The sequence below is a fragment of the Zonotrichia albicollis genome, chromosome 1, assembly GCF_047830755.1.
Source record: "Zonotrichia albicollis isolate bZonAlb1 chromosome 1, bZonAlb1.hap1, whole genome shotgun sequence".
Classification (NCBI taxonomy): domain Eukaryota; kingdom Metazoa; phylum Chordata; class Aves; order Passeriformes; family Passerellidae; genus Zonotrichia; species Zonotrichia albicollis.
This window is the reverse complement of record NC_133819.1, coordinates 30,231,904-30,252,987: the sequence shown is the minus strand read 5'-3', so window position 1 is coordinate 30,252,987 and position 21,084 is coordinate 30,231,904. Positions and strand designations below refer to the sequence as shown.

At 35.3% G+C, this 21,084-nt stretch overlaps 1 protein-coding gene across 3 annotated transcripts in view; it reads left to right on the top strand.

The window, feature by feature from the left end:
- The window catches only part of SNX13 (sorting nexin 13), a 64,784-nt gene that overhangs the window by 24,623 nt on the left and 19,077 nt on the right, over window positions 1–21,084 (top strand). For 2 of the 3 annotated variants that reach the window (XM_074536925.1, XM_074536920.1), the window contains exons 3-16: window positions 1,083–1,185; window positions 5,331–5,420; window positions 5,834–5,955; window positions 8,266–8,387; window positions 8,534–8,635; window positions 9,301–9,389; window positions 9,842–9,925; window positions 12,292–12,430; window positions 12,879–12,967; window positions 13,607–13,706; window positions 15,213–15,406; window positions 16,435–16,539; window positions 17,949–18,081; window positions 18,798–18,835. In XM_074536925.1, the coding sequence (XP_074393026.1) occupies window positions 1,083–1,185; window positions 5,331–5,420; window positions 5,834–5,955; window positions 8,266–8,387; window positions 8,534–8,635; window positions 9,301–9,389; window positions 9,842–9,925; window positions 12,292–12,430; window positions 12,879–12,967; window positions 13,607–13,706; window positions 15,213–15,406; window positions 16,435–16,539; window positions 17,949–18,081; window positions 18,798–18,835 (1,510 nt within the window). The remainder of the gene's footprint in view (window positions 1–1,082; window positions 1,186–5,330; window positions 5,421–5,833; window positions 5,956–8,265; window positions 8,388–8,533; window positions 8,636–9,300; window positions 9,390–9,841; window positions 9,926–12,291; window positions 12,431–12,878; window positions 12,968–13,606; window positions 13,707–15,212; window positions 15,407–16,434; window positions 16,540–17,948; window positions 18,082–18,797; window positions 18,836–21,084) is intronic. The other variant, XM_074536931.1, reaches the window with a different exon arrangement.

Below are 21,084 nucleotides of genomic sequence, written 5' to 3'. Positions count from 1 at the left end.
ATTTCTTACTGTCATATGGCAGGCAAGGATGGCTGTAATGGAATTAGAGTATCCAGTGAACTCCTTTTATACATTGTCAAGTTACTGATAATAATTTGAGTAGCTTTTTTTTCTTTCCCTCTTTCATGGAATTAACGACACAGCTTCTGAATTACTGGGCTTCTGGGGGGCTTAAAAAGAGTTTTTTTTTTTTAATTTTGGGAATGAAAACCTCTAAATGGCATATTTTAGCTTGGATAGGATTTTTTCTGTAATCTTCTAAGTGATAGTATCATATATCAACAGCAATCTATATTAAAAGAACTTTAACTTCAGCACATTTCTGGCCTGGAATAGCTTTGTAAGTTCCTGTGGTCACAAATGCTGGTCAGCTGGCCTTTAAATAGAATGCTTTGAAATTTGTGTAAAAAACTGTGTGTGTTTAGCCATCCCAAGATAAATCTATTTCCTTTTTTTCTTTGCTTCATATTTCAAAGGTGCTTATGCTAGAATTGGGACAGACACTACGTTTTCGTCTATTTCTTAGTAAAGCCAGCTTGATGTTCATGTGTTCTTGTGCCCTAGTGTCATAAGCTGTACATAAATTCTTGCTGTTCTAGAAGGGTAAGCACAATGTCTAAACATGTGCAGTGGTTAGTTATGCTTGCTGCATCAGTTTATTCCTGGACTGTGATTTTGTGGCTTACACTACAGTGGAGCAACCTACAGAGTTTATTTCTCCATAGTGTTGGAGACTCTTCATATAAAAGCAGCCAAAGCAACTTCTCTATGTACCCCTTTTCCCAAGTGCTGATATTTGTGAGCACAGGCAGTGTGCCATCCCAGCAGGCACACTGTAGCATAGACAATGCTACTTAGATCTCCTCTGTGGTAAATATATCAAGACAGACAGTACAAGACTGGGAAATTTCATACTTAGGGTTGTGTCAGTTATTTTGAGCAGCATGTTACAGTGTGAAAAAGCACAAGAGTAAACAGTGAGGATTATCATGTTTTGTCATTTTATAACTTTCTGTTAAATATTTTCTAGAGGTGAGAAAACGTGGCTATTGTTGTACCTGGTCTTTGTTTTTCTATTTTAGGGGTTTTGTGGTTACTCTTTTATTTGGAAAAAGCAATTCAGAAAAATACCTTGAGCAGTGTGAACATTCATTTCTCCCTTGTACATCGGTTGGAATCCCTAAGGTAAGGAAGGTTTTCTGGTCTTAACTTACAGATGAGATTTTATAACTTGGTTAGAAATAATCAGTTTTAATGTAAGAATTATGCCCATTTCTCAAGGTAAAGGAGACTGCTTTTATCTTTTGAGTCAGCTGCAATGTGTACATTAAATGACATATTTTTCCTTTATGAAATACAAGTTTTTAATAAGTTATGGAAAGTTTGGTGAGTGGCCTTTTTGCTTAAGTCTTTTAATATTTTAAAATAAATCTGAAAGTATACTCTAAACTTTAAAGTAAGGTCACTGCTCCAGATGAAAAGTACAAAGGTTAAGGCTGAAAAAAGAAAAGTCAGCAGTCAGTTAATGTTTATGTTCTGTTAATGAAACCTCATTTTGGATGGCTAAGATTCTTGGTGCTATATAGACTTTAGTGCTTCTGTTACATAGGTTGTTACTTAATGTCCTGTGTTTTGGGAGCAGATTTAGAGAAGTTTTTCTGTTTTTTAAATTTCCTCTATATGCTGAATCTTTTTTTTATGTTAATGTTGTATTTTGGGTTCAGTATGTATGTACTGGTTGCTTTATCAAAGAATAAAATCTTGTGGAGTTTTTTGTGTACTCTTTGCAAATTCAGTAGTTTGACATCTGATTTGAGTAGGGACTATTGACACAGCACTTTCCTCAACTGATCTGTCTCAGCTAATCTCTGGATTTAAGTTTTGTAGTACAAAGGTATTTGTTTTTAGCTGACTTATGAAATGCTATTTGAATAGGTTCACCAAATAAAATGTGTTTGTCTTCTACAATCGTGTTTTCTCTTTTGCCACTGCACTAAAGTAGCATTAACAAGGGTAGGTGAGCTTTGCAGTAGCAGTGCTAGTAGAGATGAGTCCCAGCCAAAACCCAACATGTTGTTTTGTGATTCCTATTTGCTATTTCTGTATTAAATTGCTGCTGACTTGTATGTAAAATAATATTTTAACTTCAATTTTTTTTTATGTTTAAAGTCATTTGGGACCTAAGTGGTCTTGAAGAATGAATATTCTTTCTAGTGGCTGGTGTGTATAGATTATATTTCTTCCATGTACCAACTACAAGCTGAATTCACCTGAACATGAAATTGTTTTGTGATAGTCTGAGGAGTTATCTGGTGATATTGGTTCTTTATAAGATGCTCTTTTCATCAGAGTTTTGTTGGTAGTTTTGGAGCATTTTTGGTACTTAGAGATTTTCTTTAGGCTAGGATAAATGTTCAAATGCTTGATTTTACAGAAATTAGTAATAATACAGAGCATCAAAGTTGAGAATGGATGTAATGTGTAGAATGTACCATACATTGCAATACCAGATCTGGTGCTGATAGGTTTCCTTCACTGCTGCAGATTATACTTACTAGCGAATATATAGTGAATACCTCACCTTAAGGAGAATACTTAAGGTACATTTGATGGAAGATTGTATACCTTTCTATGATTTGTTTGTTTTGCTTGTTTGCATACAAACAGAGGCTTAAAAATTAGGCTTAGACTTGCTTTTCATTTTGCAAGTCACATATAACTTCTGTGTCATGAATGTACAGGATGATGCAATAATGAACTGGCTCTGCATGATATACAGTTGTCTGTAGGCTTGTATTAAAACAATGTTGAGTGAAAGTTAAATTTATAACCTTCTGAACTGTTAACTTGAATGCTACTTTCAGTTGAAATTACAGTTTCACCCCAGCTTCAACAGAAGTATGAAATGTTTGGTTATGGTAGTTGATGTCTCTAAGCTTTACCCAAAAGACCAAGAGTAGCCTTGGTACAATGTTGCCAAAGGACAGTAAGAAAATAGTGATAACAACTCACAAGCAGTAGTTGTATGTTGGATCCCTACATAGTCTTGGGGTCTCTTTGAGTCAGTGGATCATATCCTATGTCACAGATTTGAGGCAGATGTGTAAATGCCCTGTGTCTTGTTCTCTCATGAAACCCTGCAAATGAGGAAATAGTAGGGCAGTCTAAATGAGGCATATTTCATATTTGACAGTTAGCTAACAGTGTCAAAGAGGACTTCAAAAATACCCATTAGTGCAGTGAAACAAAAGTCTGAAATAACTCAGTGCAGTTAGATGCTTGTGGAGCCTGGATTTGTTTGTGCTGCATCTCATTTTGTGGAGTCTGTCTCTTGCATTCCACCCAGGTGATTCCTCCCTGTTTAAAATGAAGCAAGGAGAGGTGTCAAATAGAATAATAAGTGATACCCATTTTTCCTAACCAATGATTTAACACTGGTAGAGTGCATCAGACTAATTGTGAGTGAAGTGACAGTCAAATGGGACAGTTGTCACGTGAGTTGGGTCCTTCCTTTAAGTCTGTCTTCGGTGTCAGCATCTGCAAGGCAGAAGTAAAACCAAAAGTGCTTTCCAAGTGAGACTAGAGTCAGCTGTTGTACCTACAATGGAATAAAAGCACATACTCTGAAGTTTAGATATTTTCAGACATATCAAAAGCAAATTAAATTATACTGCAGACACTTAAAGCTTTCACTGGAGATAAAGAATATGAAAAATGGTCTAATCTTGTAGTTGGCTCTGCTTTGAACAGAAGGTTGGACAAGATGAATTCCTGAAATCCAGGTCAAAACCTGGATCCTGTGAGCATGCGAACATTCAAATTTTTTACCAAGTAATCTTGCATATTCTCTGTGTCCCTCTCTTTCTTGTGCCTGCTGCTGTTTTTACTGCTGTGTTTTCCTCTCTGTTTTCCAAATGTGGTTTATGCATGCAGTCCTTCAAGATTATTTATTAACAGTTTTGTCTGGTAATTTGTACTATGCTGTGCATAGTAAAGATGTTTAATTATTTGGCTCTGTATAATTTTGGTGGTTTTGACACAATGAACACAAAAATACGTTTCAAATTCATTAGTGGATTAGTGCAAATTCATTGGTGGAATATGCTAATTATTTGAATGTGACCCATTCTTATTTGTATTAAAGTAGCATTGGAGGTTTGCTTGCCTTGAAAGTTAAAAAATATACAGAACTTTGCAACAAAGTATATCTGTATTGTGATACAGAGTTGCTTTTATAGGAGGATGATTTTTTTTCTGGCCTCCGGTATTTCACTGCCATTCACTGTTAACTGATTGGAATGAGAGATACTTAGGGCGAGTTTTATTCACATAGAATAAAAAACCTTGGATATATGGTTTATAATTCCTTCATTTATGGTTTTGGCAGTTCTTTTTTTTTTTCCAATATAGTCATAACTTTCTCTCTAGATCAAAGAAATTACTGGTTTATGTGAACTATAGTGTAAGTTGTTGGCTTGTTATTTCTGTGAAAATAGAGGAGTTTATTGCTGATTGCATTGAAATTTTGTAGAAAGACACTGCATTAGTCCACTTGAGAGAAGCCCTGATAAAGGGAGTTCTTCTTCAGTATGTCACTTGCCAAAAGTCAGCTCTGATGAGGTCATTCTTGGACTTAACTGCTTTGAGATGCAAATCCTTCTATAAAGTAATTTCTTTCCCTCTTCATCAATTACTTTCCAAAGGCTCATCTGTTGAGTAGCAATGGTACAAGTAAAGTAATTTCTCTTCTGGCATATAGAATAAACTGAGGTGGGTAAAGAAACGAAAAACCCAACTGAAAATTATCTGTCTGAGATTGTACAGTCAAGTTCACAAGCAGGAGGGGAACTGGAGCCTTGGACAAAAACTACCTTGTGCTGTTGTTGTGTCTCCCCTTTCCCTCCTTTCCTGACCCTTTGAGTTTTATTTCCTTCTGATTTAGTAATTTAGCGAACACTTGCTAAATTTAGCAAGAAGTAGGTTTTCAAGAGTTTGTTGTCATTATGTACTATATAGAGAAAAATACAGAAAATATTGCTGCCAAGAGAGGTGGTGGCCCTGTCCCTGGAAACATTCCAGGTCAGGTTGAACAGGGCTCTGAGCAACCTGATGTCGCTCAAGATGTCCCTGATCATTGCAGAGGGGGTTGAACTAGACCTTCCAACCCAACTAATTGTTTGATTCTATGATTATATCTTCTCTATAAATTATAATAATGTAGAAAATATATAAAGTCATTACTGGGTGTATACATATATATCATAAGTAGTAGAGCTGTTTTTTAATTAGAGCTAAACCCTACAAAGTTACATTTCCCAATCTCTTTCAAGTGCATAGAAGAAATGAAACGTGAAGCCAGACCTATTAAGATTGACAGAAGACTGACAGGTGCAAATATAATTGATGAGCCTTTACAACAGGTAATTCTAACCAGGACTATTTATTATTTTTTACTTTATTACTTTGAAAGTGTTGACTATGTAATACAGAAGTAGTTGACTGACAAATAGAATTTCAAAATTTTATCATATATGAGAGTGATAAATGAAAAACCCATGGGAGATGGGCCAGGATATTGGGCAATATTTGAATATGTTTTTGGTATATTTTATTTTCACAATGTAGTGGTGATAAAAACAATGTTTGCAAACCAGTCTGAAAAGAAGTTTCTGTGTGTGAATTTTAGGGTTTCACTCCCAGTTTCATAATGGAAAAGGAGTATTGTTTGCTCTGGTAACCCTTTAGAAAAACCGCTATCACGTTATCAGGCACAAAAAACTGTTATATATTTCTTTTGTCCTTTTTCATTAGTTCTTGTTTTTTTAATTTTCAGGTAATCCAGTTTTCCCTGAGAGACTATGTGCAGTATTGGTATTACACACTAAGTGATGATGAATCCTTTCTTCTGGAAATTAGGCAGGCTCTTCAGTATGCACTTGTTCAGTTTTCTGCCAGGTAAGATTTGTTTTTACTTACATCAATATACTGTGGGTTGTATGGCAGTAGGTAAGTGGTTAGGTTTATCTACTACAATAGTTCACTGCATTTTACAGAAAGAACATAAAAAAATTTAAGATTTTAATATAAGAAATATGATCTTTTGTTGATCCCCTAGGGAAATAATGGAGATGGCAGTGTTTAAAGTCATAATCTTTTGCAAAATGGCCATTTCAAAATTTAGATTGTCTAAAATCACTGAACTGCTATTTTTTTTTTCCTTTTTTACAACTTAAGCCTTAAGTTTGTGAATCATTACTTCTTTGTATTCTTCATGTAAAGAGTAGGGCCACTCCCCAGGTAAGTCTGAATTCAGTCCAAAAGTCTGAATTCAACATATGTATCACCTCAGATAATTTTTAGAAGCAGTATGGCTCTTCCATATGTAAGAACAATGGGTATTTTAGAAAAAATATTAGTCTGGGAAGTGAAATAGAATGTCACATATGCAAACTTTTTTTTTAAAACAGGATTGATTGAGGACAAACGGGTAGTTTGTTAATTACCCCTTATTCTGCTGCTGATCCCTGATTTCCTGCTACTTGATTAGCAGCTTGTCTTGGAAATTCACTTCTTGAGTATGGCTGATTTCTTCGTCCAGATGCCCTGTGCCTTTATATCCATATACTTGTTTGTTAAGTTTTTATTTCTGTTGTTTATCCCACTGTGCTTATTGTTACTTGCTTTCTCTGCAAAAGAGTTTGTGGGTCACCTAAATATAAGTAGCTTCCTTGCAATTTTAAGGTGTTGTAACCTTCTTCTGTTGACTTGTACGTTAGTGTGCTTTTCTGACAGTGAGGGTCAAAGATGGAGAGCTGAGTTTAATACTACAAAAATAATTATAATATACAATATAGTAAAATAATAAAAATCCTAGAAAACAGTATTGAAATGGTGAAAATTATGCTAAATAAACTGTTACAGCAACCAAACTTATGCATGAAATGGACCTGACTACCCAGCTTCAGTGTTTTTGTCTGTTTGGCACTGTCCATTTCATTGGACAGTGTTGAGCACTGAGTTTGTGTCAAAGTAGGTCAAATTCTTGCAGGTTTAATTTTCTTTCCTACGGTACTATAGCTCTTCAAAAATAGGCACATTTCCTGTGCAGTTGTGTTCTGCTGTAGAAAGCAAATCAATTTCACAGGCCTGCAGCAGTTCTTCTGCAGAAAAAATGATGTAGTGTATTTATAATGCCTGTAGTGAGATATAGCTGAAGCAGTTTAGGTTAGTACCATCACCTGTAGTTTCATACAGCCTGTCAGCTTCTGGGGAGAATGAATTCAGTGGGAATTGAGTATTCCCTGAGAGCTGCAGCTTTGGGAGCCTGTGGTAAGGCTGCCATCCAGAGGTTTTGTGTGGTTCTGTCTTGTGCGGATGTGGGATCTGGATTGTTTGCCTTTTGGGACAGCTCTGCTTTCTATTTACATGTCTAGATTTTGCAGTAGTCTTCCCTTTCTTCCAGAGTTCCTTGTCTCTTTCTCCTTGAGAAAAGAAAGAGTAGGTAAGGGAACAAAGACAAAAAAAGGAGGTGTTGTAGAAAGATTCTTGTTATAACATCTTGAGAGTTCAGGCAATAAAATACTTAGTGTGGTGTAAGAGCTATTACTGGCATCAAAGTTCGTTAAAATTCACAATCAGATTGCTAGCTTGCCTGTTTAGGCACAGATATCATAAAAATGTCTCTATCCTTTTCACACCAGTAAGGAAGTAGTTTTATATAAATCTTACAGTGACTGTTTTCTGATCGAAACCTATTTGTGTTGTCAGAAGAGTATGCTAAGAACCTGATATAAGCTGTGGAATCAATTGTTGATTGATTAGACTGTGTTTAGTTTCAAGTGTGTGTTTTCTCACTGGTACATATTCTACAAGTTCAGAAGAAAATGCTTTGATTAGATGCCTTCCAAAATGGTAGAAAGTATGGCTGAAAAAAACTTGGAGATTATTTTAGTTTTGTATTTTGAACTGTTTATATCAGGACTTCTCACAGATATTTGACAGTGTCACAAATCAGAACACTATTCTACATGCAAATGTTGACTTTCAACTAAATCAAACATAAATATTAATGTGGTGTAAGAGTGGTATTTCACAATATTTAGGTTTTCAGTGGATAGGCAATTAGGAGACTGATTTATTTCTTTGCTTTTCCATGTTTACTGTCAGTGTGGTTCTTGGCAGGAAGGAATGAGAGGTAGGAATTTATTATTGTTCTTTGTGTTCACAATAAAATAATTACTTTCCATGGATGTCCTTTACTGATAGGTCAAAGGAAACAGACTGGCAGCCTTATTTCACTACACGACTTGTTGATGACTTTGGCACTCATCTTCGAGTTTTCAGAAAAGCTCAGCAAAGGATAGCAGAGAAAGGCAATCAGATGAAAGGTAATCTGAAGTATTTTTTTATTTTAGTCTAAGTAGGCTGGTATCTTATGTGTGTTAAATATAGTTAGCTTTATTTTATAATTCAAGTTCTCTCTCAAGTTTCTAGTCTTGACAAAAACATGCTTTTTAAATTTTCTTTTGCATAGATCAAGCTGAGGAACTTGTAGATACATTCTTTGAGGTTGAAGTTGAAATGGAAAAAGAAGTCTGTCGTGATCTAGTCTGCACTTCTCCCAAAGATGAAGAAGGTCTCTCAATATTATCTTCTGAGTAATTCTTTTAGTATGGGAAACTAAATTAAAGTACTAACATTTGTGTTCACAATATGAAATGCATTAAAATCTTAGCATATGACTTTCAAAGTGTGGCGATCTACCATACATATATATTTCCTCTGATTTGTACATATTAATGCGATAACTAAAATGAAGCATGTAGCTATGTAAGTCCTCCTCCTTTCACTGGAAAAATTTGAAGATAAAAATATTTTTTCCTGGGAGGGAGGGGATGGTTTTGCAGATTCTTACTGCTTTTTGGTAGATGTGCCTTCCTTATCACTATTTTGTAGTCTTCCTGCAAAAAAGCACTATATTTTTAGGTAAAGTGTTGAAGGAGAGGAAGAAAAACCACAATATGTTAAGTAAGGAAAATGCATTTGAGTTAGGTTGTTGGGGTTCTTTTTAATCTTGCAATTTGGCTTTTGTTCTCTTGGGTTTGAGGCAAATGTTTTTCATCAGTGCTGCTTATATTCCATCTCAAAGGTGTTACTGTAATGCTTGGAATGTAAGAGATACATGATTGTATGTTTGAACTCAGAATTAAGGATTTATCTATGGCATTTGATGATATCAGGTAAGATGTGAAGGAACATAATGTAAAATTGTGCTGAAGGGTTTTTGTTTTCCTTCTCTAGGATTCCTAAGGGATCTGTGTGAGGTTTTACTGTATATATTGCTACCTCCTGGAGACTTCCAGAATAAGATCATGCGATACTTTGTCAGGGTAAGTATAGACTCTAAAAGCCATTCCAAATCTTTGGTTTAATGTCATAAAAAATGTTTCAACTGCTGGTCTTATTTTCTAAAATTGATCTAATTTAATATTAATGTATTTAAAAGCAGTAGAGTCTTGATAAGTATTTAATAGCAGAGAACAGTTTGTCTGAGATGTTTTTGAAGGTGATTTTAGCTCCATCATGACAAAAGCATGAGAAAGTGGATGTTGTTTATTTTGAGGTTGTTTTTTCTTGAGGAGGCTTTTCTTGTAATTTCTTGCAGTTGCAAATTACATTTGTAGTGTTAGTTGGAGGAAAATATGGTAGTGCCTATTAAATGTTTTCTGTGATTACACTTTTATGTTTTAAGCTCCACACAGTGGTGTTTAAATTGTTTCAGTTATACTGGCTTTATGAATAAATGTATAACATGATGATATAAAAATCCTTTGTTTTTTAGGAAATCCTCTCTCGAGGAATTCTTCTTCCATTAATAAACCAGCTCAGTGATCCTGATTATATTAATCAGTATGTCATATGGATGGTAAGATACGAAATTATTTAAATAATTTCTATTTCCAGAACATTTTCATATAAAGCTTTACTTGTATTCCCTATGATCATGATGGATAGGTGTCTGGTATAAACATTACCAATGGATATATTGGCAGAGATAATGAACTTAGGGCTGCTATATTTAATTTTATACATACATACACATGGAGTCTATATATCTGCACTCTTCATTTTGGTTGTTTAGCAGAAGTTGCCTGACTGAGGACTAATGTATCACAAAATGTAAAGTTCAGTCCTCTGACTGTTCTGCTTGGCTGTTTGGGAAGCATGGCAGTACCCATGGAGGTGTTTTCCCCTGACTGTTTACAGTTTGGCCTTTCAAGCTTAAGATGCCTCAAGAATGAAAACTAAGAAAAAATTATTTTCTGCTAAGGAATTTCAGGGCAGTTATTCTAGGACTGTTTGTGTTAACCCTAAATAATTCAATGGAATGGGCAGAAACAATTTTTTAATCTTGATAACTCTCTAATGCACTTGTGAGAAAAGCCCCCAAACTTTTTTAAGTAGTAGTGTATAGTAAAGCTAACATAAACAGAATATTTGTGCTTTAATTAACAATCTTGATTCTTGGCAAAGCAAGTTAAAACTTACGCTTATACGTTATTATCCTGTATAGTTCATGGATCAAGTTTAAATTTTTTTCCCCCCAAGTTCTCTCTTTTTATTCATATATTTTAATCTTATAGTGTACATTCAAGTTTTATGAAAACACCCTTGCATTTCAAAGTTCTTCTTATGTATGGAATTATGGAATGGCTTTAAGGGTATATGTACAGTGTTTCCTTCACTCCAGCCTCCTTCATTTCATGTAAAAGTTTGCACACATTCTACAGGAACCTAGCTTTAGTAAGAAAAAAATAGTGCTCATCTGGACCAGAATTTTCAATTTTCAATTCCCCTTTCCTCCTACGTGTGTTCTTTATTTGTAACTTGGCCTCGTTCTTTATTTACTGCACACTGCCCCCGGCTGTGTCCAGAGATAGGATTCTGAGCTTTTTATAAAGCTTGCTGTTATGATAGTGATGTCCCAAATAACTAATTTTCAAAATTGCTTTCTGAGATGAAAAAGCAAATGTGCTGGGCAAAAGATAAGGAAAAAGTTTAATACAAGTCATATGAAATGGAGATTGTTGCAGAAATTAAGGTCAGAAGTAGAGATGACTGAAATAAATCCTGGCTCCTTTTGGAACCTTTGACATAAAGTCACACTTGAATGAAACAATCAGTTTCTGGAAAAGAGAAGTTTAATTCCAGGTGTACCACTGTCCAATACTAGTTCTGTTGCAATAAAATACAAAGATTCAATACAAAATCAGAAGTTAATTCAAACTTCTCTCTTCACAAATTTACAAAATGTTTTAAGTTCAAGCCCTGCTTGTACGATTACTTTTAAAAGCAGATTTTTAGGGAGATTTTCCCATTTACTTTGATCAATGGTATCCAGTCTTCATTCTTTCTGCTTCGTGCAGCTCATGTCAATGCACTTCTTCAGTGCAGACCAAGTATTACATTTCCATATCAAAGTGAGCATTTATAAGAGATGTGGGTGAAGTGACTTTTTAAGCTTCAGCTGATTGAGTTCTAATGCTGCCTTTACCCTCAGCACCTGTGTGCACATGTTGTAAAGCTGCCAACCTTTCCCTGATCTCCATGCTGCATTCACAGCACAGTTTCCAGTGGTCTTGGCACCACAGCAGGCTTCTTTCACTTTCACAAATTCCTTTGAGTCCCTAAAGCAGGTTCATTGCCAATACAGGTTCATTCTATGCCAATACTGGTAAAATTGTATGTATTTAAATAGCTTAATAGTGTTTGCCAGGGTATCTGAATTAGTGTTCCAGAGGGGAGTCATGTAGATTTGTTTTTCCCTCAGTAGGTTATGATTACATGGTAGAATGTTTTAATTCTTTTTGTAATTCTGTATCTTAAGAAGCCATTACTCTGGGAGCATGTGTACTTGCAGGGGATCTTAGTAAAGCTGAACCCTTTCAGTGGTCTCACCATTTTCTGCCTACTTAGCTAAGAAGATAATAGCAGAAGATGGTGGATTGGATTTTGGAGATCTTCATTAAGGAGGTTGATGGACTTCCCATGTGTCTGTGTTGTACTTCTTGAAAACAGAAAGTGATTGTGTGGAATAGTTTTCGACTATGCATGCTTTTTCTGTTTTAGTCCATGTAAAATTTCAGTACCAAAAGGAAAATTTAAAAGTATCAAAGAACTTTCAAAATGTCACTTTGCAGTGCTGTATCAAGCTAATTCATTTGAAGAAGAATCATGTCTTGTGCTTATAGCTGTTTTATGTTACTCACACTGTAAAACTTTGTGTTTCAGATTCGTGATTCCAACTGTAACTATGAGGCCTTTATGAATATTATTAAATTAAGTGATAATATAGGCGAGTTGGAAGCTGTGAAAGATAAAGCAAGTGAAGAATTGCAATATCTTCGATCTCTAGATACAGCAGGAGATGGTTAGTGCTGCATTGTTTTGCAAAATATGAAGGGCACTTAGAAGCATGATCTGTAGAATATTGCAACAATTAATAAAAGCTCTGATGCAACACAGTACAAAGTATTTTATTTTTAAAAAATTGCATAAAAAGTGATAAAACTTGAGTTTTCTTTTTCATAATTGTTTTGCTGGTTGGTGTGTGTTTAATGCCTTTTTGTAAGGACAGAGAATTTGGTTAGCTAAGTGTGTTTCTGTTAAATCAAAACTGCCTGACTGGTGGTTCTGAGTTTCAGTAATATTTAAGGTATTAATGGTAGTCAGTTAACCATTAATCTTAAAAAGGGAAAAGAAAGATATTTCTTGTTCACTTTCATTAGCAAGGTATTTAAACTGAAAAAAAAAAAAAAACCAACCTAGACTTTATTTAGTCATCTGCATTGCTTAATTGTCTTTGTTTTTGCTTGCAGATATCAACACTATAAAAAATCAAATAAACAGTTTATTATATGTTATTAAAGTATGTGATTCAAGAATTCAGAGGTTGCAGTCAGGAAAAGTAAGTGTTTTAAATTTTTTTTAATTTCAAAAGAGTGAGGTTACAAATGACTGACGAGTTGTTACTTTTGCTTGTTTTGTAATTAAGGGTTGATAGAGTTGGTATGTTTGACTTTACTTAGTTTCTTGACTCTCTTAATTTGACCTATGGTTCCAAGATAGTGTAATATTCTGACTATTAAAATAATTAAGCATTCTCTAGCTGGACCTGAAGGTATTGCTGTAATAGCAAGAAGTGTCATATGGGCAGAAGAAAATGTGACAGAGATGAATTTAAGTTGTAGTGACCTGCAGCCCATCAAATGCTGACATTAATTCTTGTTAATTAATTTTCTGCTACTGTCACTGCTGATGGGGTAGTTGGGGTTAATTTGACCTGTAGAGTATTACATAAACAACAGTACTAAAATCCAGCTTATCATGTAGCAGAACAGCTGCAGCTATTTTTGAAGGCAAATAATTAAGAAAACATGACCTTCTAATCTAGACCTTCACTTACTAGTGATCATGAAAATAGTTAATCATTGAGCTGCTACTTTATTGTATGTAACTTTTTTTTACCTATATGCTTTGTAGTAAGTAGAAGTTTTAAAAGTTAGTTTAAAAAAGGCCTGTGAACGCACTGAACTGTGTCTTACAGGAAATAGATACTGTGAAACTGGCAGCAAACTTTGGAAAACTTTGCACAGTCCCTCTGGACCACATTCTGGTAGACAATGTTGCACTACAGTTTTTTATGGGTAAGTGTTAATTTATCTGATCTGTTTTATTTATAAAGAATATGCTAACTCACAGGAATGTGTACTTGGAATGGTTAAATGTCAGTACTAAGAATATCCATCAGGTTTCTTGATGGTTATAATCCTTTTAATGCAGTAGGTGGAAACAGTCCAGGAAGTTCCTGGAGTGCGTGGGAGGTACTTCCTGACACAGTTAGTGAGGCAGCCAGCCTAGAAAGGCACCTGTCTGAACCTGTTGTTTGCAAACAGGGTGATGTGATAATCTTGGGCATAAAATGAACACCCTCAGTCAGTTTCCAGATGACACCTAAATTGGGCAGGAGTGTTCAACTGCTGGAGGGCAGGAAGGCTCTCTAGTGGGAAGAATGCTGAATTTATGTTCTGAGATAATTTGTATGGGATTCAATAAAGCCAAGTGCCAAGTCCTGCACTTGTGTCAACCCCAGGCAGTGCTGCAGGCTGGGAGCAGAGTGGCTGGAAAACTGCCTGGCAGAAAAGCACCTGGGGGTGCTGGTTGACAGCAGCTGAACATGAACCAGGAGTGAGTCCAGGTGACCAAGGAGCCCAATGGTATCCTTGTTTGGATCAGCAGTAGTGTGGCCAGCAGAATTAGGGCAGTGATTGCTCCCCTGTACTCAGCACTGCTGAGGTCACACCTCAAATCCTGACTTTCACTACAAGAAAGACATTAATGTGCTGGAGCATGTCCAGGGAAGGGCAACGAAGCTGGGGAAAGGTATGGAGCATAAGTCTTGTGTGTGTCCCAGGATTCTGGGGTTTCTTAGGTTAGAGAAAAGGACACTCAGGGAGGACCTTATCACTCCCTACAACTGCCTGAATGGAGGCTGTAGTGAGGAGAGAGCTGCTCTCTTCTCCTAGGCAGCTAGCAGCAGGGTGAGAGGAAATTACCTCAAGATGTGCCAGGTGAGGTTTAGATTGGGTATTAAGAAATAGTTCTTCACCAAAAGGGTGAAACATTGGCTTGACAGGCTGCCCAGGAAAGCAGCTGAGTCACCATCCCTGGAGGTATTTCAAAGACATGTAAATGTGGTGCTTAGGAACATGGTTTAGTGATGGACTTGAAAGTATTAGATTGGCACTCTTGAACATATTTTCCAATATAAATGATCCCATGATTCTATGAACGTGTTGTTTAAAAATTCAGTTTGAACTTTGTCTCCATTTGTATCATGGTGTACAAGCCTTATATTCACACGGTAAAAATGGATTCACTTTTTACATGTGCATTTGAGGATTCAGTGCTTAGTTCCTAGACTTTGCTCTCGGGTTCCTTTATACTGATTATCACAAATATGTATATATGTATACATATATACACATACTTATCACCAATATGTATATGTATTTTTTTAATTGACTCTATATGGCAAGTATTCCAGATGTATAACCAGATTCTGGTATTCCATATGTAGTCAACATCATAGAGAATTGCTATTCCAAGATGCACAACAATAACTAAGGTCATGTGGTGCCTGTTTTCTGCAGATTACATGCAGCAAACTGGTGGCCAAGCACATCTGTTTTTCTGGATGACAGTGGAAGGATACAGGGTTACAGCACAGCAGCAACTGGAGGTACTTCAAAGTCGGCAGAAAGATGGAAAGCATCAGACTAATCAGACCAAGGGTCTATTAAGAGCAGCTGCATTTGGAGTTTATGAGCAATATTTATCAGAAAAGGTAGGAATAACTTCATTCTGCAGCTTGTTTATTCTTTGTCCTGGTACTTCTTTGATATAGTTATGGCTAAGTTAATATAAAACGGTTGTTATGTAGTACAAGTTGCTTACATGTTGACATTTAAGCTGTTGTGTGTGTATCTTCTCTCTCTCCTGTCAAGCAGTAAGGAAGTCTTCCTCTTTTGTGCTCCCCCTCATTTATAAGGGCTCATGTTGCCACTGACTGCCTTGTCAGATGCACTGTGCTCCTCAGAAGTAGGCTTTCTAGAATACACAAACTAGACAATGTAAAGACAGAATAAAAAAGTCTCTCTACATATGCTGTCCTTTTTCTTCCTTTTCTCTGTCCTCCACACTTGCCTGCCCCCTTAAGAAGTGTTATTTAAAAAGTGGAACTGTGTATTTGTCCAAACTTGGATTAAATTGGATTATCAAATGAAGCAGCTTCCTGTGCCTCTCTACAATTTTCTGTGTAAATTGCTCAAATATCATCACCATTGGGTAACTTTCAATAGGCAGTAAGGATTCCTCTGTGGAAGAAACCACTCATCAGCTTGTATTGACAAAGCATCTTTGTTTTGAATTTGTGTGTGCATAAAAATCACTGCTCACTCAGAAATGGGCAGTTGACAAACTGTTAGCCTTTCCTCAGATATTTCAGAACTTCATGCTATTACTTTTGTATTGGCTTGTTCTTGATTTCTGAATCTTAATCTTTTTCATGAAAGCTGTTTATAAGTCTGAGTAAATCTGATTTAGGTACTGCCTCACAATGTATGTATAAATTGTTTTGGAGGCTATTCCTAGTGTTTAATAGTGAAACTTCCAGGTTTTAATACAAGCTCTGAACTTAATTTTGGGGGTGGATGGGATCTGACTCCTGTCATATGTTCTAGACAGCTACAGAGATACTTGTGAAAAAGAAATTTAGTTTACTTAGAGAGTTGCAGCATTGTATTGGATTTTATTTGATAAAGTAGAACTTTCTTATTTTTATGCTGCAAAAGTTGATTTAGATCTCTATGACAGGCATCTCCAAGAGTTAATATTGATGACAACTTAGTAGCAAAACTTGCAGAAACACTGAACCATGAGGATCCAACACCTGAAATCTTTGATGACATTCAGAGAAAGGTATACTCTATTCATCCTTTATTTCATAAGACCTGTAAATGCTATAGAGTATAAAACATAACTCTAGATCCTAGAAAAAAAGTAAAATATCTAAACTCTAAAACCTGTGTAACCATTTTTCTGTCCTATGAAAATCATGCTCTTTTAAAATTATCAGCTTTTGCTTTTCCATTCATTAGCCCGTGGTTTTCAAAGCAGTTGACAGAAGGGGTGGGTGTCCTTCCTGTGTGAATCTAAGTATGAAACACAGTTTAGAATTTTCATGTTTTAATTTGTGTTAATGCACCAATTTAAGAAATACGTCATGACTAGACTAAGACATACAGTTTTTGTTCAGTTTTACTTCTCTTTTTCAAAGGTGAATGTAATGGTCCCATCTTAAATCCTATAGCTGTTCTCAGAAATTATTTTGACTCGTCCTTTTCTGCAAACTTGCACAGTGAAGCACTCAGAAGTAACAAGTACTGAAGAAAAAAACATTATATTTACTACCTGTAGACTTTTATTATTCAGGTCTAGTATATGTATTTTAAAAGGAAAAGTGAATGATTAATATTCTGGCAATAACTTACATACCCAGTCTGAAATGTTTTTATTTTAGATTGTTACTTTGATATTCTCATTCATGCTACAAATTAGTGATATGAGCTGTTGAATTTAGAATCACACTATCATACATGGGACTTTCCTTTAAGACTAGTTAAAGCACCTTGGGAAATCTGGGCCTTTCTTGGGAATTCTGCTGAAGAGCATAAATTTCCCATATGTTGCAAAATAAATGAACTTCCTCAAACCTGGATGGATTGAGTTTTTTCCTATTCTTACTAGATGAAAGTACTTGAACAGTGGTCCATGAAAAAAAAAATTAAAATATTCTGCAATTGACATGAGTATCCAAACATTATGAATTAATTCCTACTATGTGTAGATACTTGTGTATATGCTGTGAAGGTAAATTGTTTAAGGTGGTGTGGTTAAATCTTTGTGAGGTGTGGCTATATCGTATTGGCTAAACTAGAAATTGTCAGAAGGGTCACATATGGTGTCTTCCCTCCTTCTTTCCCTCTTCTCACCTCTTGCCCTAAGTGTTTGCAGGTCTATATTTATAGTTTATCCACAAGGAGGGACTGAGATAACCTTTTATGAAATGGATAAAGACCACATAGGTTTATACTGCAGTTGGAAGGGTTCAGAGCAGAGGACAGAAGCATTTGCATCTATTGCGCCACTTCCCTTCCTAGATGTGCATGTCCGATTAGTTAGTTATTTTCTGATAACCTTTCCATTAAGAGTAAGTCAGAGACATGTATGCACAGGTACTTCTTGTTCAATTAGAATTTATGAAAACTAATCTGATTAATTAAAAAATCTAGTAAGTATTTCTAAGTTGGCACTTTTGTTTCAATAAGGTGTATGAGTTGATGCTGCGAGATGAGAGGTTCTACCCTTCGTTCAAGCAGAACGTGTTGTATGTGCGTATGTTAGCTGAGCTGGACATGCTGAAGGATCCCAGTTTCAGAGGATCAGATGATGGTGAAGGAGGTGAGCTCTGTATCTCTAAGGGGTGTTTCCTGGGACCATTCTTTTCTCTGTTTTCAAATGAAAATAAAAAAATTATCCACACTGTTTTTAGGAAGTTAAATACTTCTGTGGTGTCTCATACTTAAATTTATTTCCCTCCTCATGCTTTTGTGTGTAAACTCACATAGGGATTTCACTGCAGTAAGTTTATTAATCTTACATAAATTCTTGTCAGATCTTGGTAACTAGTTTGTCACTAAAAAAATATGAAGTTCTTCCATTCTACTTTTTTCATGAAAATGTTTAAAACTCTTCGATGCATTGGGTTCTTTTAATACATAACTATACTCCTCTCTGGAAATAGAAATTGAAAGTACATAGGAAATGTGGCTTTTTAAAGCAAATAAAATCATTGTTCTTGTTAACTGAAGTACAAATCCAGTGGAAATTGTTTTCACTGTTTAACTAGCTCCTTAACTTCTTAAGGAGTACCATGTGGGGATATGAATTTAAAAAAATGTTGAAGTATTGATGTAGAATCTTTATAAACTTACATTTCTTTAAGTGTCTTTGCTGGAAATTTGAAACACTTGCATATTGCAGCATTTTGCCCAGTGCCACAGTTCTCTTTCATTTTCCATAATGTTTTGTGGATGCATTTTTATTTATGTGTGGCCCTACAATGGGGGAAAATCTTCTAACCTGGTTTTTCCTTTCATTTTCCTCCCTGCTCCCAGAATCTTTTAATGGGTCTCCTACTAGCAGCATAAATCTGGTAAGTGCTTGTATTTTTTTTTGTCCTCAACAGTAGAGAAAGTGTGATAAAATAGTTTAACAATGTACTTTACAGGTTTCACTTCACTGCAGTTGAATTTCTAAAAAAGTTTTTGAATCAAATTGAAACACACAAGTTATTAATTACTCTGTAAGATAAAACTTCTCCTTTTTTGTGTTTTTCTGTGTTTAATGACATTTTGCATTGTTTCTCACATAAACAGTTAATTTATGGAAAGCATAATTTCTTACCCCTACTTGCTTTTCATAAATAGATAGAAATTTGGAGTTACATAATAATAGGTGAAAACAAATCCTTTGAAACAGAAATCTCCAAGGATTAAATTCAAATAGATTGTAAAGTGCATTTAATTATATTTTTGTTGGTTTATTTTTTTTTTCCTCAGGACTTGATTTGGAAACATTTAAGTATCTGGAATTTATTTCAGCCATGAGTCTTTGTTTTTTTTATCTGTCCAATTTCAAATTCAATTTTATTTTTTTTATTCTTGACCTGTGTCAGTTTGTCAAGACCTTTTCTTTGTTAAATTAGTGTACCTAAACCAAAAATGCAAATATATTTATTTAAAAAGGAGAAATCATAAGAAGTTTGGTATATGTATATTCCCCATGTTTCTGCAGACAGTGTGTAGCTGAGGCACAAGATACACAAAATTCAATTTGGCATATGAGAGTATGTTTTCAAACCTTTTAGTTTCATGAAGGTTTACATAGAGATTCACAGCCTGCATGCAGTTTCCTGGATTATGCGATGCCTGGGCCCTTCTAGTTTGTTCTTGGAAGGTGCTGCAGCTCCTTAGCAGCTCCATTGCATCAGTAAGGTCATGCTTGCATCAAAAGAAATGAGTGTTTTCTAAAGGAATACACATACCATTAATGTCTGTGTGTTTTGTTGTTTATGGGTTTGGGTTTTTGTTAGTTTTGGATGGGTTTTTTTTCATTTAAACTGGGATTTTCTTTCCTGTTGTTTTCCTGTTGTTGGCATTTTGAAATGTAAAGAAAAGGGGAGAGGTTTAGCTGATACAATTTATGCAGACTCCTGGTAGATGCAGAAGAAAAACTTAATTTAGCCATATTTTTTCACAAGAGCCTTTTAACTGACTGATTTCTTTAAAGGATGTTTCAAGTGTCTTTTAAATACTCTTTCTAACAATGTTGTGACATACCAGAGTTATGTTTTATGGATTAGGATTTGGCATTGTCTTGGCTTATCTGGGTAGTGGTTATCTCCTGCTTCATTTCAAGTGACTTTCCAAGCTAACTTAAAAAGTCCTAAAGTCTTTACCAAGCACTGTTGCAGTGCAAATAGGTATTTGCATGGGATTCTTCAAAGACTTGATTTTTGTTTTTGTTGTGACAAAGGTATTTATAGAATACTACATTTATTATAAAGAGTTAGGAACATTCTAGGAGAAATACATAAGTAAATTTCTCTTTATGCAGAACTACTTTTGCTTTTCTGTATATTGTTCAGGGTGTTCAGTGCTTTTACAGGTGTTTGGATACTGGTAGACTTGTTTTTGCTGGCTGAATTCCATGTCAAGAGTAAATTTCTGTACACATAGTTTAGCTCCCTTGTGTTAGTCTGTTACATAAGAAAAATAGACCTTGGAAAGGTTACTTCAAAGGTCAGGGAATTTCTGTACTTGCAGCTAATGACAATGTATTAAATAAGGTTTGGTTGTGATATTTTTAGGTTTTTAATTAACTTGTGTTCCTGTGAATGCATCTAATGGTAGAGATCTTAGCTCATATTAAATGTCTGTCTGTTGTGTTATCTGTTCAGGTTTCAACCATTTAATTTACTTGTATTAATAGTTGCTGTATAGTGCCTTGCCACAGTAGTTGAGTGTTTCCTAAAGTTTCTATTATAAAATAAATTGTCTGCAATTCCAACTTTCACTGTAAGAATTTGGAAGAGAGGCTCAAAACTGTTTTGAAGAAAAGTTGTTTTACAGAAATATCTTAATTGCTGCCTTTTGTTTTGATACATTAATCTACTACATTAAATCAGTGGGTCACATTTTGGGAGTATAAAATTATTGTAAATATTTATAGACTCTTGCAGATTTCCTCTGAAGGATCCCTAATGGGAGCTTTGCATTGAGTAAATAGAAGATTTACACAGGTGTTCCAAGACCTTGAAGGACAGCAGAAGTGGCTGGGTTGAACTTTGGCAGTCATTAGCATATGTCAGCTTGAACCCCACTCAGTAATCACAAAGAAATC